The following is a 15885-nucleotide window of genomic DNA, read 5'->3' as shown; positions in this document are numbered from 1 at the left end:
ATTCAGCAGAGTGGCTTGAGGGTCCTTTGAGGCAGCCCTGAGGAACTCTGTCTGCAAAGATTGTGTTTCCCCAGAGGCTATGGCTCAATATAGCAGCCACACAGAAGCGAATTCATGAGCGGGCAAATATTTATCCCCTCTTGTGACTGAATTTATGCCACTGATTTCACAGGACTATTAATACATGGTCGCTTGATCAGCTTCCACGGCCTTTGTCCATGGACCACCTGCCATATTGCTGTCAACATCAGGTACCAGTTTCTGCTAGCGTTATAAAAAGAGATGAAAAAATGGCACTTGGAGACACAGTATTTGGCAAGAGAAAGGGGATTCGGGGTTTCAACTTCTTGCACAGTGGAAGGAACCAAGATGGGACATGAGAGTTTCAGGCCAAAATCAGTCCAAGAGCTATGATATCGTATCATAAGGCTACGGCTACTCAATCAAGAGCCCCGAGCAGCTGGGGGTTAAGTGAGCCCAGGCACTGCTACAAAGGGCAGAGATGACAGCCCAGGCCCATGTGCAGCTGACTTTTCTCTGACTCTCTGGTGGAAGAAGTACAACAACACAAAAAACCTGCCACCTTTCATACAATGTTTAAAAGTAGAGGGATTCAAGCCTGTTTCAAAATAAATATTACTTCAAATTCACAAGGCAGAGTCCTATAGCTTTTAGACAAAAAAAGTAAAATTTTAAGTTAAAATAGAAATTCAAAACTTTTAAACCAATACATGTGAAGAAAGAAATTCCTCATACATGACTATTTAAGGAATTCTTACTGACTAGTTTCACTTTTTTTGGAATTGGGGTCTCACTCTGTCACCCAGGCTGGAGTGCAGTGACTCAATCACAGCTCACAGCAGCCTTGACCTTCTGGACTCAGGCGATCCTCCCACCTCAGCCTCCTCTTTTAAGCATGTTAACTTTGACATACCGAAAGAAAGACAAGTCCCCCAGTCAATGCACGAAACAAAAAGATGAATTTACAGCAAAGGGAGTGTATAGTTATAAAGCCCTGTCTCTTGGAGCAAAGCTGATAGGGAAATTTAGGAATGGGTGAGTTTTCACAAAAGTGTTCGGGGATTGGTTGATTTTTAGCTGTGGAAATGTGCTTCCTGGAATGTAACTCTCACTTATTGTCTGGTTCTCAGAAGTTCTTGTACTGACGAGAGACTGTCATTTATTGATTTGGCCAGGTTTGAAACTGGTTCTGGTGGTTACCTGTGGCCAAAGAACAATGAGTTCTTTCCTGCCTATTATGCATCCAAGTGGACGAGTTTCGCAAGGCACGGTATTAAGTAGTAGCAAATTGAGAACATGGCTGCCAGACTGGTCCTTTTCCCTAGTGCAAACCTGAAAACAAATTTTAAACCGCCCTAACTAGTAAATAACCACTGAATCAGTGAGGTAAAGCAGAAAAGCGTAGCGGCCAAGACTCTGCCTCTGGACTTTGGACCTTAACTTCTCAGTTCCACATTTATCAAAAGCGACTGAACTAGATTTTCTTCAGAGTCCACTCCAGCTTTATAATCGGATGACTTCTTTTGGCATATATAGACATCCCTCGGTATCCTTGGCGGATCAGGTCCAGGACCTGTTTGACTATCAAAATCCAGTGTTCAAGCCTCAGATATAAAATGGCACAGAATTTGCATATAACCTATGCACATCCTGTTACATACTTTAAATAATCTCTGATTACTTATAATATCTAGTACAATAAGAATGTTCCATCAGTAGTTGTTGTATTGTTTTTATATGTATTTTTTTTTAGGGTTGTGGGGTACATATGAGAATTTGCTACTTAAATACATTGCACGGAGGTAAGGTGTGGCCTTCTAGCAAGCCCTCTCTCCCCGCCCCCAGTAGTGGACATGGTATCCAATGGGTGATTGCGTGCCCCTCCTTCCCTCCTATTTTTATTTTTTAATTGTGCTGTTTTTTACGCTTTCTTTTCTCAAATATTTCCAATCTGCAGTTGATTGAACTTCAAGATACAGAGCCCCTGGGTACCAATGTATCTGTGTGTTGTGTATGTATGTGTGCATTTAACTTCAAAACTCTAAATAACGTTGCATGAGAAATAAAAATGTAAGAGCTAGACATTTGCTCCAAGTTAGGTGATGGGAAGAAGAGAAATCATTATTTGCTTGGAGACTACGTGAGATTTTAGGCTCTTAAGCTTGTTTTCTTCATGTCGACATTTAAGGTTGCAAAGCTTAGAGTAAAAGAGATACCAAAAGACAAGATCTGTTCTCAACCAAAGACCCAGCTCTTTCAAAAATTCTACTCTGGATAAAAGCAGAGGATGGTTTTGTATGTGCATAATAATCTATCAGATAAGTGCAAAAACATAATTTTTTTAATTAGAAGAAAATATACCAAGAGTTAATATAGCTATTTCTAAAAATTAGATAAAGGATAAATTTAATTTTTAAAAATAATTTTCTGTATTTTTCAAAATTTTTAAGTAATCAAAATAAATTAATAAAAAGAAATTCCAAATGCACAATCTCAGCCTTGGTGTTCCCCAACAAAATCAGTGTCAGTGACTTGAGCAAGAAATAAAAGATCCATAAAGAAGCTGAGACACGAACTTCGGGCTCTAGCATGGACACAGGCTTTTTCTCATTGGTGAGAAAAAGAATAACTTTCAAAGGAACAGAAATTTCACTCTCATCTCAATGAGCCTACTAGGCTAGACAAAGAGATGAAACTGAGAAGGAACAAGATCTCAGAGAACTTTGTGAACCAGCTAAAGAACTGGCTGTTGGAAGATTATGTATACATAAAGGCACAAGCCTGAGACTTTTGAGGTCTTAATGTAACTTTATCTGTATTCAGTGTATACGAATGACTTGAAGACCTGTCTCTCTAGGGACGTTCTGAATTATATGTCAGATTTTACCAAGGTGACCAGGCCTCTCCTTTCTTAGACAATGACAAGACCTTCAAAGGTTTGACCTCTGTGCTGGTTGATGAGATAAAATCACAGAAAAAGCATCTCTTCCTTAGATCCATAGATTTCAAGAACTCATTCAAAACACTGAAGAAATTCTCCCTGACTCCTAACTTCTGGCCTTCTCAGCCTTGTTTTGTGACAGGGTCTGGACAGTTGATGCTAAGGTCCAGGAGAAGCTCAAAAGGAAAGCAGTCACTTGCTTTAGTCACTGGATAGACATAGATAACAAATTGTCTGATTGCTAAACAAATAATAATATTGATTCTCTTGGTTAGATGCTTCTATGAAGTTCCCTGAACACTTTTTAACTATAATTTCTAATAAGATTGTGGTGTTTTCTCCTGGTTCGATATGTCTTCTCTCGCACCTGGTATAAACATATTCCCCATCTCGACTTCCTTCCTATAGACTCATTTCCAAAATTCTTCTCATTTGTAACAGTTCGTTCAGGAAATGGGGAATAAGATAACAAAAATGCCAACTTGTTCTTTTCACAAAAGTGAATGGGTTTTTTGACAAATAAGGGCATACTAAATGGTGGGTTTCTTCTAACAAAAATGAGTACCTGGGACATGCTCACCTCTAAAAAAAATATAGGCAAAGGAAGGGAGATAACCTTATTATTATTAAAAAATAGTTAAGGAAGAGGCCAGGTAAGTAAACCTGCTTTCAAATAATGCCAACTTTCATAATAAAGAACAGAGGAGAGAATTAAAACATGTTTAAAATAAATTATGAAACTAAGATATATATTTTATTTTACAGTTAACGAAATGTATGTTATACTGTAACACTACTCTGGTAGCTAGAATAAAGCAAGAATGAATTCTTTGGCATATTTTTTCCAAAAAAAAAATCATATAACACGATCCAACATTCTTTATCCACTTTTAACTTTTGCAGCATAAAGAGGCCTATGTTGTGAATATACTGGAAGGATCCACCATTCTTCCCCCAAAGGCCCTCCCCTTCCTTGTTATGCAAAACATACCTGTCATCTTCCTTGTTAACACTCTCAATTGTCAAGTGGCCTGATTCTTCCAGAGCCTCTTTTATCATAGTCTACCTGTTTAGCACCATCACTTTTAATAACTTCATGAAATCTTCATCTCTAGCAAAACTTGCAAGTTCATTTCACAAGTAAATTATATTTGCCTTGCATTATAGACTCTTAATATCAACAATGAATGGACTAACACAGAGGAAGCCCAGAGAAGCAGATACACAAGCGAGATATTTGAACCAAGGTCAATATTATAAACGGCCAGCTAATTAGAGAATATATCAGGGTTGTGATAAGGTTTTTATTTATTTGTGAGTTGGAGTCTCACTCTGTCGCCCAGGCTGGAGTGCAATGACACACTCACAGCCATCCCAGCCTCGACCTGCTGGACTCAGGCCATCCTTCTGCCTCAGCCTTCCAAACAGCCAGAACTACAGGCGAGCACTACCATGCCTGGCTAATTTTTTAATTTATTGTGGAGATGAGGTCTTGCCAAGTTGCCCAAGCTGGTCTCAAACCCGTGGGCTCAGGCAATCCATTCTCCTCAGTCTCCCAAAGTGCTGGGATTACAGGCTGAGCCACCCAGCCTGGCTAGGGTTGTGATAACTTTTACTTCCCGACACAACCTTGTAACAACCTGCTTTGGATACCAAGCATCCTTTGTACGTTTCTGTTCAGGCAGATAAGATGGAAAAGGGTGGATTTATTTTCTCATATCAGACTCTACTAGAGTTAAATGATATCAGAACAAAAGGTGGATGATCACAATTTGTTTCCATACCCTGCCACACATCAAGATTAGTCCCCAGGAGTAACATTACAAGATGGCTAACTAGGACATTTTGTACTCAATTTGCCCTCCCAGAAGAACCAAAATAGCAATTAAATACTTTAAACAGATCACCCAGGAGAGAGCACCAAAATTCAACCAAAAAGTGACAGGCAAAACCTAAAGCACGGAAGAAAAAGGAAATGAGGCATCTTGCATAGCCGGAATCCGCTGGGAGCCAACAGAGACCCCAACACGGGGAAAGGGTCCATTGAGACACCTTCACCAGAAACTCCTGCAATCCTACACACAGGAGAGCCTCTTGATCCTCATGGGCCCGAAACTAACATAAGGAGCTGCCAGGAGATTGACAGCACTGCCCCAGGGAGGAAGTTCATCTTGGTCCATCATGTTCCCTGAGACCTTTGCCACTACAGCAAGGTGCCATCTGAGAAGTCTACTACCAACAGACTGTGTACTGTCCTGCAGCACGGTGGCACTGGGGCTCGGACACAAGAGAAGCACAAGCTGCTGCTCCAGGGGCTTAGGTGTGAGTAACCATGGGCTACCACACCCAGATCAAAGGTATGACCAATGCATGGGCTACCACCAGAGCTGAGCAAGGCACCATTCTAGAACCCCATCCCCAACAGATGGTGCAAGTCCAGCAGCACTAAGGCAGAAGTGCAGAAGAGCTGGTGACTCTGGGGCTTAGGTGCAAGCAACTGCAGGCTACTATACCCAAGGCTGAGTCATGAGTGGTATACGTGCTCCCCACCCACCAGCTTAGGTTGCTGCCCCCCCACCTAGTGGAGGGCAATAGATCAGCTCCCCAAGAATGCTGCTCCCACCCAAGCATTCTTTCAGTGGCCTAGGGATCACCCTGTTCCTGCCTACCATGGCTAGCACATGTGTACACTATCAGCAGGCCTAAGGACAAGCCAGCCCTGCCTAGTTTTACCCCTCTCTCTCTCCTCATGCCAAAGCATAGTCCAGGGACCAGAGGATTGCCTAGTTCACGACTGTCAGCACTTGAACATTCCTCCCAAAGCCCTAAGGTTGACTCTACTCACCCGGCTGGTACCATGACAGCAGGCCCCTACCTGCATGCACCACCTTCAGGCCTGTAGGCTGGTCCACCCAGGATTTACAGCCACCACCAATACAACTGCACACCACTTGGAACATAGAAAGTTATCCCACAACCATCACTATCATCACTCATGTCACACCAGTTGCCTGTTGGCCTGATAATTCACCCAGCTTCCCGGCCCCTGGCTGCTGCTACTGGCATCCTCAAGCCAATCGGAGCCCCAAGAATTGACCTGCCTGGTTCTGCTAACACCAGTGTCAGTATATGCCACCTGGGGCCCAAGGACAGGCATGCTAGCCCACTGCTCCCAACACTGGAGCCCAAAGGCTTGCCTACCTGACATCCCAGTTCCCAGCAAAACTACACCACAACCTTGACTAATACCTGCATCCTAAGGAAATCTCAGATACCAATGATACTGTTTACAGTCAAATAAATGAAAAAGAGACTACACTGCTGCACATACTCAGAATCAAAGCCAAAGTGCCCTATCACACAAATACCATATATTCATCTAAGAAGAAAGTTCTCTCTACAAAAGAAAATTTTAAAAATCGGAAGAAGCAACTATTATACCAGATGTGTAGATATCACCATAAGGACACAGGAAATATGAAAAAGAAAAAAAAAAAAGAAACCTCTCCAAAGGAACACAGTAATTCTCCTGCAATAGACTCCAATAAAAAAAGAAATTAACAAAACCTCAGAAAAAGAATTCAAATTATTGATTCTAAAGAAGCTCAGTGACATACAAAAGATTTCTGAAAACAATACAAAAAAATCAGAAAAAAATTCAGAATATGAGTGAGAAATTTACCAAAAAGATAGATATCATTAAAACACATACACACACACATACACACACAAATACTTGAAGTGGAAAATCCATTGAACAAAGTATAAAATAAAGTAAAAATAATAAAAAAAGAATAAACAAAACCTTCGTGATATATGGGATACAATAAAGTGACCAAATATACAATCTGTTTCCCAGAAGGCAAAGAGAGAATGAAAGAGTTAGAAAATCAATGTAACAAATAATAGCTGAAAACTTCCCAAGTCTCTCAAGGTATTTAGACATACAGACAAAGGAGTCCCAGAAATCACCAAAGACATAATGCAAAAAGGTCTTCTCATTAGCACATTGTAGTCAAAATGTCTAAATTAATGACAAGGAAAGAATCCCAAAAACATCAAGAGAAAAGCCTCCATCGCCTATAAAGAAATTCCCATCAGACTAACAATGGATTTCTCAGCAGAAACCTCATGGGCTGGGAGAGAATGGGGTAACATATTCAAAGTGCTGAAAGAAAAAAAGAAACTGCCAGCCAAGAATACTACATCCAGCAACATTATCCTTCATACATGAAGGAGAAAGTCTTTCTCAGGCAAGCAAAAGCTGAGAAAATTCATCACCAGTAGACCAGTCCCACAAGAAAGAGAAATTCATCACTAATAGACAAGCCCTATCTGAAATACAAATTACAACATTTACCATCACAAAAACACAAGAAAATATAAAATTCAATGGTAAAGCAAACAGACAAGTAAGAAAGAAAGGACTCAAGTGGTACCACCACAGATAACTACCAACCATAATGACATGTAGTAAGAGAAAAGAAAGCAACAAAGAATATACAAAACAACCAGAAACAATTAACAATATGACCAGGACAAAACTTCACATATCAATAATAAATTTAACTGTAAATAAATTTAATTTTCCCCTTAAAAACTATAGACTAGACAAACAAATTTTTTAAAACCATGATCCAATTATATGCTGCTTACAAGAAATGGACTTTACCAGTAAAGACACAAACAGACTGAAATAAAGGTACAGAAAAAGATATTAAACACAAACAGAATGCAAAAGCAAGCAAAAGTAGCTATACTTATATCAGATAAAACAAAATTTAAGCAAAAAAAAAGTTTAAAGACACAAAGAACATCATTATATAATGATAAATGAATCAATACAGCAAGAGGAAATAATAATTCTAAGTATATATGCACCCAACACTAGAGTACCTAGATTCGTAAAGCAGATACTACTAAATCTAATGAGAGAGATAGACTCCAATACATTAATAGTGAAGGACCTCACCACCCCACTCTCAGCATTACACAAATCATCTGGAAAGAAAATCAAGAATGAAACATTGGATTTAAACTGACAAGATCAAATGAACCTAATAGACATATACAGAATATTTTATTCAACAACTACAGAGTACACATTCTCCTCATCAGCACATGAAACATTCTTCAAGACAGACCACACGTGAGGCCACAAAACAAGTCTCACCAACTTTTATTCTTTTTTACCTCTTTTTTTTTTTTTTGAGCGAGAGTATAGCTTTGATCTTGCTCTGGCCACCCAGACTGGAGCACAGTGACATGATCATGACTCACCACAGCCTTAAACTCCTGAGCTCAAGTAACGCAACCACCTCAGCCTCCCAAGTAGCTGGGACTATAGGCACATGCTACTACGCCCTGCTAATTTTCTGATTACTTTGTAGAAACAAGGTCTTGCTATTTTGCCCAGTCTGTTCTTGAACTCCCAGGTTCAAGCAATATGCTCCCCTTGGCCTTCCAAAGTGCTGGGATTATAGACATGAGCCATCAAACCTGGCCTCACCAATTTTTTAAAAATTGAAATTATATCAAGTATCTTCTCAGACCACAATAGAATAAAACTAGAAATTAATAACAAGCGGAATTTTAGAAACTATACAAACACAAAGAAATTAAACACGCTCCTAAACAACCATCGGATCAATGAAGATATTAAAATGGAAATCAAAAAATGTCTTGAAACAAATAGAAACACAACATACCAAAACCTGTGGAATACAGCAGATGTTTACAAAAATACCTACATCCAAAAAGTGTAAGTATTTAAAATAAACAATCTAATAATGGAGCTCAAGGAACTAGAAAAGCAAGAACAAATCAAACCCAAAATTACAGAAGGAAAGAAATAAAGATCAGAGTAAAACTAAACAAAATAGAGACTAAAAAAGAACATAAAGAATCAATGAAACAAAAAGTTGGTCCTTCAAAAAGATAAACAAAATTGATAAACTGCTAGATAGACTAACCAAGAAAGGAGAAGACCCAAATAAACAAAATCAGAAGTGGAAATGGAGACATGACAACAGATAACCATGAAAATGCAAAAGCGCATCAGAGACTATTATGATCAACTACATGGTAACAAACTGGAAAACCTACAGGAAATGGATAAATTCCTGAAAACAAAAGCTTCCAAGATTGAACTAGAAGGAAAAAGAAAACCTGAACAGATAGATTACACGTAGCAAGATTAGATCAGTAATCAAAACGTAAAAGAAAAAAAAGTCTTCCAACAAAGCTCAGGACTGATGGATTCACTGCCTAACTCTATCAAGCACACAAAGAAGAACTAATACCAATCCTCCTCTCCTTAATTCATTCTATGAGGTTAGCACTAACCTAATACCAAACCAGACAAGGACACCCCCCACACACACACACACACAAAACTACAAGTCAGTATCCATGATGGACATAGATGTAAAAATTCTCAACAAAATACCAGCTAGCCAAATTCAAGAGCATATAGAAAAGATAATATACTACAATCAAGTGGGATTTATACCATGGACACAAGGATGATTTATGATCCATCACATGAACAGAAAGAAGAAAACAAAAACATATGATCCTCTCAATATATGCAGAAAAAGTATTTGATAAAATCCAACATTCCTTCAAGATGAAAACTCTCAACAAACTAGGCATAGAAGAAACACGCCTCAAAATGATAAAGGCCATATATGACAAACCTGTAACTAACATCATGCTGAATGGAAAACAGGAAGCCTTTACTCTAAGAACCAGAACATGACAAGGATGTCCATTTTCACTACTTCTGATCAACCTAGTATGGAAGCAATTGGGCAAAACAAAGAAATAAAAGGCATCTGAATTGGAAAAAAGAAAGTTAAATTGTCCCTCTTTGCAAAGGTCATGATTTTATATTTAGAAAAACCAGAAGACTCCATCAAAAAACTGTTAGATCTGATCAACAAATTCAGTAATGTTGCAGGATACAAAAACAACATACAAAAATCTGTAGCATTTCTACATACCAATCATGAAATAGAAAAAGAAGTCAAGAAGGAAGTCCCATTTACAATAGCTACAAAAAATAAAATATCTAGAAATAAATGTAAACAAGAAGGTAAAATACCTTTACAAGGAAAACTATAAAACACTGATAAAGGAAATTGAAAGGGACACAAATAGAAAGACATCCCATGATCAAGGATTAAAAGAATTCATACTGTTGAAAAGATCATACTTCTGGCCGGCACAGTAGCTCACACCTGTAATGCCAGCACTTTGGGAGGCAGAGGATTGCTTGAGTCTAAGAGTTTGAGACCAACCTAGGTAACATACCAAGACCTCGTCTCTACAAAAAATAAAGTAGCCAAGCGTGGTGGCATATGCCTGTAGTCCCACCAGCTTGAGTGGTTGAGGAGGGAGGATCACTTGAACCCAGGAGTTTGAGGCTGCAGTGAACTGTGATTGTGACACTGCACTCCAGCCTGCACAACAGAGCAAGACCCTGACCAAAAGAACAAAAAAATTATGCTTCCCAAAGCAAGATTCAGTGCAATCTCTATCAAACTAGCAATGTACTTTTTCACAGAAATAGAAAAAAAATTCCTAAAATTTACGTGAAACCAAAAATGCCAGAATAACCAAAGCAATCCTGAGCATAAAGCACAAAGCTGGAGGTATCACACTACCTGACTTCAAAATATGCAACAAGTCTATAGTAACCAAAACAGCATGGTATGGATATAAAATCAGACACATAGGACAATAAAATAGATCAGAGAACCCAGAAATAAATCCACATATTTACAGCCAACTGATTTTCAACAAAGGACACTCTCTTCAACAAATAGTGCAGAAAAATGAAACCAGACCCCTTTCTCTCCCTATATATGAAAACCAAGTTGAGATAGAGTAAAGACTTAAACATAAGACCTAAACCTATAAAACTACTAGAAGAAAACATAGAAAACTAAAAACACTTCAAGACGTCAGTCTAGACAAAGATTTTATGACTAAGACCTCAAAAACACCAACGACTAAAACAAAAATAGACAAATGGGACTCAAATGAAAAAGCTTTCGCTCAGGAAAGGAAACAAGAATAAAGAAATAATCTGTTGAATGAAAGAAAATATTTACAAACTATTCATCTGATAAGGACTAATATCCAGAATATACAAAAATATTAGTCCAATTAACTCAGCAATACACATATAAAGTTTGTTTTATATACAAACAATTCAATGATTTTAAAAATGCCATTAAAAAATGTGCAAAGGACATGAATAGACAATTCTCAAAAGAAGACAAATAACAAACGGGTATTTGAAAAAATGTTCAATATCACTAATCATCAGAGAAATGAAAATGAAAACCACAACGTGATATGATGGTGAGGATCTGGAGAGAAGGGAAATCTTGTACACTGTTGGTACAGTCACTATGGAAATTAGTACAGCCACTATGGAAAACAGTATGGAGATTTCTCAAAAAACTAAAAACAGAACTATCAAACAACCTAGCAGTCCCACTATTGGGTATCTATCCAAAGCAAAAGAAATCAGTGTAGCAAAGAGATACCTGCACTTAGGCATTTATTGCCACTTTATTCACAAGAGCAAAAATACGAAATCAGCCTCAGTTTTCATTAATGGCAGATGGGTTTTTTAAATGGTATATAAACACAGTGGAAAACTATTTGGCCATAAAAAAAGAATTGAAATCATGTCATTTGCAACAACACGGATGGAACTGGAGGTCATTATGTTAAATGATATAATCCAGGCACAGAAAGACAAATAATGCATGTTTTCACTTGTATATAAGAGCTGAAAAAGTTGATCTCATCAAGGTAGAGGGCAGAATGATAGATACTAGAGGCTGGGATGTGTGAGTGGGTGGGTGGACAGGGCATAAAGAGAGGTAGGTTAAAGGGCACAAACATACAGTTAGATAAATGGTAGAAGTTCTATTGTTCAACAACTGAGTAGAGTGACTACAGTTAACAACAGTATGCTGTATATTTCAAAGTAGCTAGAAGAGAGGACTTGAATTGCTTCCAACATGCAGGAATGACAAATTCTCAAAATGATGGATACCTCAAATACCCTGACATGATCATTACACATTCTATGCATAAATATGTAGACTATGATGTATTACTATATTATAAATAAGCACTGTTATGAAAGTTTAAAAAATAGTTATGATTGTATAACTAGGAGTAACCTCAGGTTCAAGGATAATACTTGCCCTTGTCCTTGGAGATTTACCATGAGGTATTTGCAGTGTTACCTTATCTGACTCTGGATTAGCAAGTCTTGTCTAGTTTCAGATGCCACCTGGCAATTTCATTTTTGAGAATGAAGGAGTAATCATAGTTCAAGCTTAGGAAAAGAATCCAGAAAAAAGGTGTCCACAGATATGGTTTAGGGGAAGACTACAGTTAGGAAGCGTGAAATAGATGAGGAACAATATCACTGTCAACTAGGTAGAAATTGAGAGAGGAGTTGGAAAGAATTACACTTCACAAATGAGACTAAATCTCCAACAAGTCATATTTTCAGGGCAAAACTAAGTAGCATACCACCCTGAATATGCCCAATCTTGTCTACAACCAGAATTGGACAAAGAACCGAAATTCCTACCCTACCCTGAGTCTCATGCAGCCTTTAATGGTCTTAATATAAATTATGTGCATTTAGCACATTTCCCCTTGCACTGGGATGGGGGTAATTGTTTTGCTGATCAGAGTAGACTTTGAGTCCCCAGGAAGAAAGGAACTACATGTCCCAGTCATTTGTATTTTCACTCTCTCTTCCTTCTCCACTATTTTCTTCCTCCCTTCCTTGAAGATAATGGATTACCAGTTTATTAAATAGAATCTAAACTTTTCATCCAACACTAAATCTGATGTTTACAAAAAACGGGGATAGGAAGCTATACCAGAAAAGATGTACTTCTTCTGCAAGTCTAAAGTTAGAGGGGAAAGAAAAAATAAGGGTGGGGGTGTGATCCTGACCATTTTAGTAAGGTTATACGGGGTGAAACACAATGGAAGACCTTTATATTTAAGCCGTCTTTTACTCAACCCTGCGTTTAGAATAGAACTGGACATAATAATCTGTCAGCAGCCACAGGATAACATTAAAGGATGTCCTTGATGTTCAACATTCCTAAATTCCTTCTCGGGCAATTAAAGCAAAGAGATCTACGATTATCTCTTCCGAGTTTGAAGATTTCCAGGGACTGCTCATGTTACAAGCCAGTAACTCCATCCAATCTAAGATGCCCCATTAATCACTAAGAATTTGAAAAGGCTCTGAAAAGAGACTCGTGACTTCAGATTTGCTAAGATCTTCAACTCGTTAATGCCAGCTCTTGTCCATTTATTTTCCCTAACAATTTCTGCATCTAGTGCCGTCCCCAAATTACTGACCCAACAAATGGTCTACTGGGCATCCCTTGAAGAGTCCATGTTAGTTGTCTTACAAAAAAAAATTAAAGAATTTTATTTCCTAATACCATTTTATGCATAATTATTTTGTTACTAAACAGTAAACATTGTTCTATTCTGTTCAAGCTCAAGAAAAAAAATGGTCGAGGACAATTTCACGTCCTTTGCAGTGTTCATTCATTTTTGAACAATCTTTTAGTGTATTGTCAAGAACTGCAGAGTGACCCAATTACATAATCTCGGTAAAGATTTCAGGCTTCTTGTAGCATCTGATCCAGTCTAACAATCCTCTGCTTAAATTAAGTACAAAGGCATGACAGATGCAATCCCAAGCCTAAATGTTTTAAACTAAACTAATATATTTGACCAATACTAAATGACGCCATCAAAAGATCAAGTCATGAGGTCACCACTGAGGTGTGAATTGAGTAGCTGACCCATCAGGATGCTGTGCTACTTAAAATCAGCTGTCGTACTGGGCCAAGTCAGAGTTTCACTTGGGTCAAGGTGCTAAATTATAAATACTCCTATTTTTGTTTTTCAGAAAAGGAATAGTTTGTTCCCATCCTCACTGGTACAGAATTCAGATATCTCAATCAAGTCACAAAGTGATAAGGAAGATTTAAGGCTCTTTCAGCTGATGCATGTGGGAAGAGAGAGTCCAGGCTTCCTGGGAAGAGTAAAAGGCAGGGTCCTATCATGAGAATGCAGGTTGTCTCCTTCACATCTGGCAGGAGCATGCTCAGCTCTCACACAAGCAGCCAAGGATGGAAAGAACATTCAATCCTGACTGCTACCCAGAACCAGTCAATGGTTTACTGGAAACCCCTGATATTTTTTAGAAAGAATCTAGAGGATTTGTTATCTAATCCTTCCACTACAATCCCAACATGCATATGTGTTAAGACAGGTCTGAGGACAAGGAAGGGAACCTTTGATTTGGTTCTGAAAAGAAACATCTTTATGAGGCTGTGACCCGGTATTATACACTCAGTCTTTCTTTTCTCAAAGTCATGGCTGGGGCAGTCCATGTAATTAGTCATATCTACTGCAAAAGTGTGCCACAAGCATGTTGTCCATTGTGTTACCCAATGTCTTTTTCATAAGGACCCATACGATAAGGTCTTCCTTGAGTACCCAAAGTCAAAATAAAGAAAACGCTACAACTTTTTAAAAACTCTTATCTGCCGTGAAATTCAGGTCAACTTAATACCTAATCAGAGTGATCTTAATGAGATCATCTACAATGTCTACTCATTTGCCTCCTTCTAAAGGTTCTCTGCTCTATTCTTTTCCTTAATTACATTGTGTTCAATCTTAAACTGTTTCAAATCATGTTCTAGAGACAAGAAATATGATATATGCTAATCTTGGGTAAAAGTCTGCTTGTCTTTTTTTAGGGACAATCTTACCTGCATATGAGTCTATTTTTCACCAAGGCTGTAAAGATCTCCAGAAATAGTTTATGCTGGGGATGTTTGCTGAAATTTCTCTCATTCTTGTAGTTTATACTGAGATGAAACAAACAGAAAAGCATTTTGTAATAAAAATTATGTAGGCTGTCTCACAGTTACCGATGCAGACAAAGATCTATATCCAGGCCAGTATAGAAGAAGTCTTGGGTTTACCATCTTGCTAAAGACAAGTATCAGCTATTAAAATAGGAACTAGAAATTCAATTAAGTTAATCATAAAAATTATAGTCAAACATATGTATCTTCTCTCACATATGTATATTCATTTTATACTTTAATGAATGATATTAATTGAATTATTCTCTTTCAACACTTTAACAGCTGAAATTGATTGGAGGAAAGAAAAGTGTGTGTGGAGAGAAAGAATGAGTGGGGCCCATTATTTAGTCAGTTGTGTAATGGGAAGGGAAGAATTCCCTCAAGAGACTTCTCTGTGTACCCTCAACCCCACTGGAGAATCTAGCTATCAACAACAGTAGTTGTCACATACAGTTCCTCATAGATAAGAGTTTATTTAACACAGTCTCTGCCCCTTCAGTCACACTGACTGTCGTTTTTGATTGTTTATATGTTTTGTGTATATAAAAGATTTAGGATTTCCAGCTTCAGCTTTGTTTTGCTGACATAATACTCAAGTCCAATAAAGAGGTCAAAAATACCTCCAAAACGTCCCATTTTAAAACTGAGAGAGGATAAGAGATAATGAACAAAAGGGTCACATTGCCACAGAGCATATGATACTCTGCACATAATTAAACAGACTAAGTTCAAGATCTAAGCTAAATATGTTGGAATTACATAAACATGAACTTTCTCAAAGGAAAGTTCTCCAGGCTTATGTGGCGATTTGTAGCATTCTGCCTTTGCAGTCTTTCAAAAGCCATAGGACAGCATGTCCCCTACCCTAGCCGGGTAAGGGCTGTGATGGTTTCTTAGTATGTGGATGGACACTGTTAAACTGAATATATAATAATTTTTTAGGTATTTTGTGTTTCTCACTGAAAAAAAAAAAAA

General features: G+C 38.0%; 1 protein-coding gene across 1 annotated transcript in view; it reads right to left on the bottom strand.

Annotated features, from left to right (window-relative positions):
* NEK10 (NIMA related kinase 10) overlaps nucleotides 1–15885 on the bottom strand; it is a 99747-nt gene that overhangs the window by 72545 nt on the left and 11317 nt on the right. The window contains exon 4 of the mRNA XM_021719138.1: nucleotides 14809–14907. Within this exon, the coding sequence (XP_021574813.1) occupies nucleotides 14809–14907 (99 nt within the window). The remainder of the gene's footprint in view (nucleotides 1–14808; nucleotides 14908–15885) is intronic.

This window comes from Carlito syrichta, unplaced genomic scaffold, assembly GCF_000164805.1.
Source record: "Carlito syrichta isolate Samal-C Ts95f unplaced genomic scaffold, Tarsius_syrichta-2.0.1 Scaffold113587, whole genome shotgun sequence".
Lineage (NCBI taxonomy): Eukaryota > Metazoa > Chordata > Mammalia > Primates > Tarsiidae > Carlito > Carlito syrichta.
The sequence above is the reverse complement of the archived record's forward strand: the minus strand, read 5'-3'. Positions and strand labels throughout refer to the sequence as shown.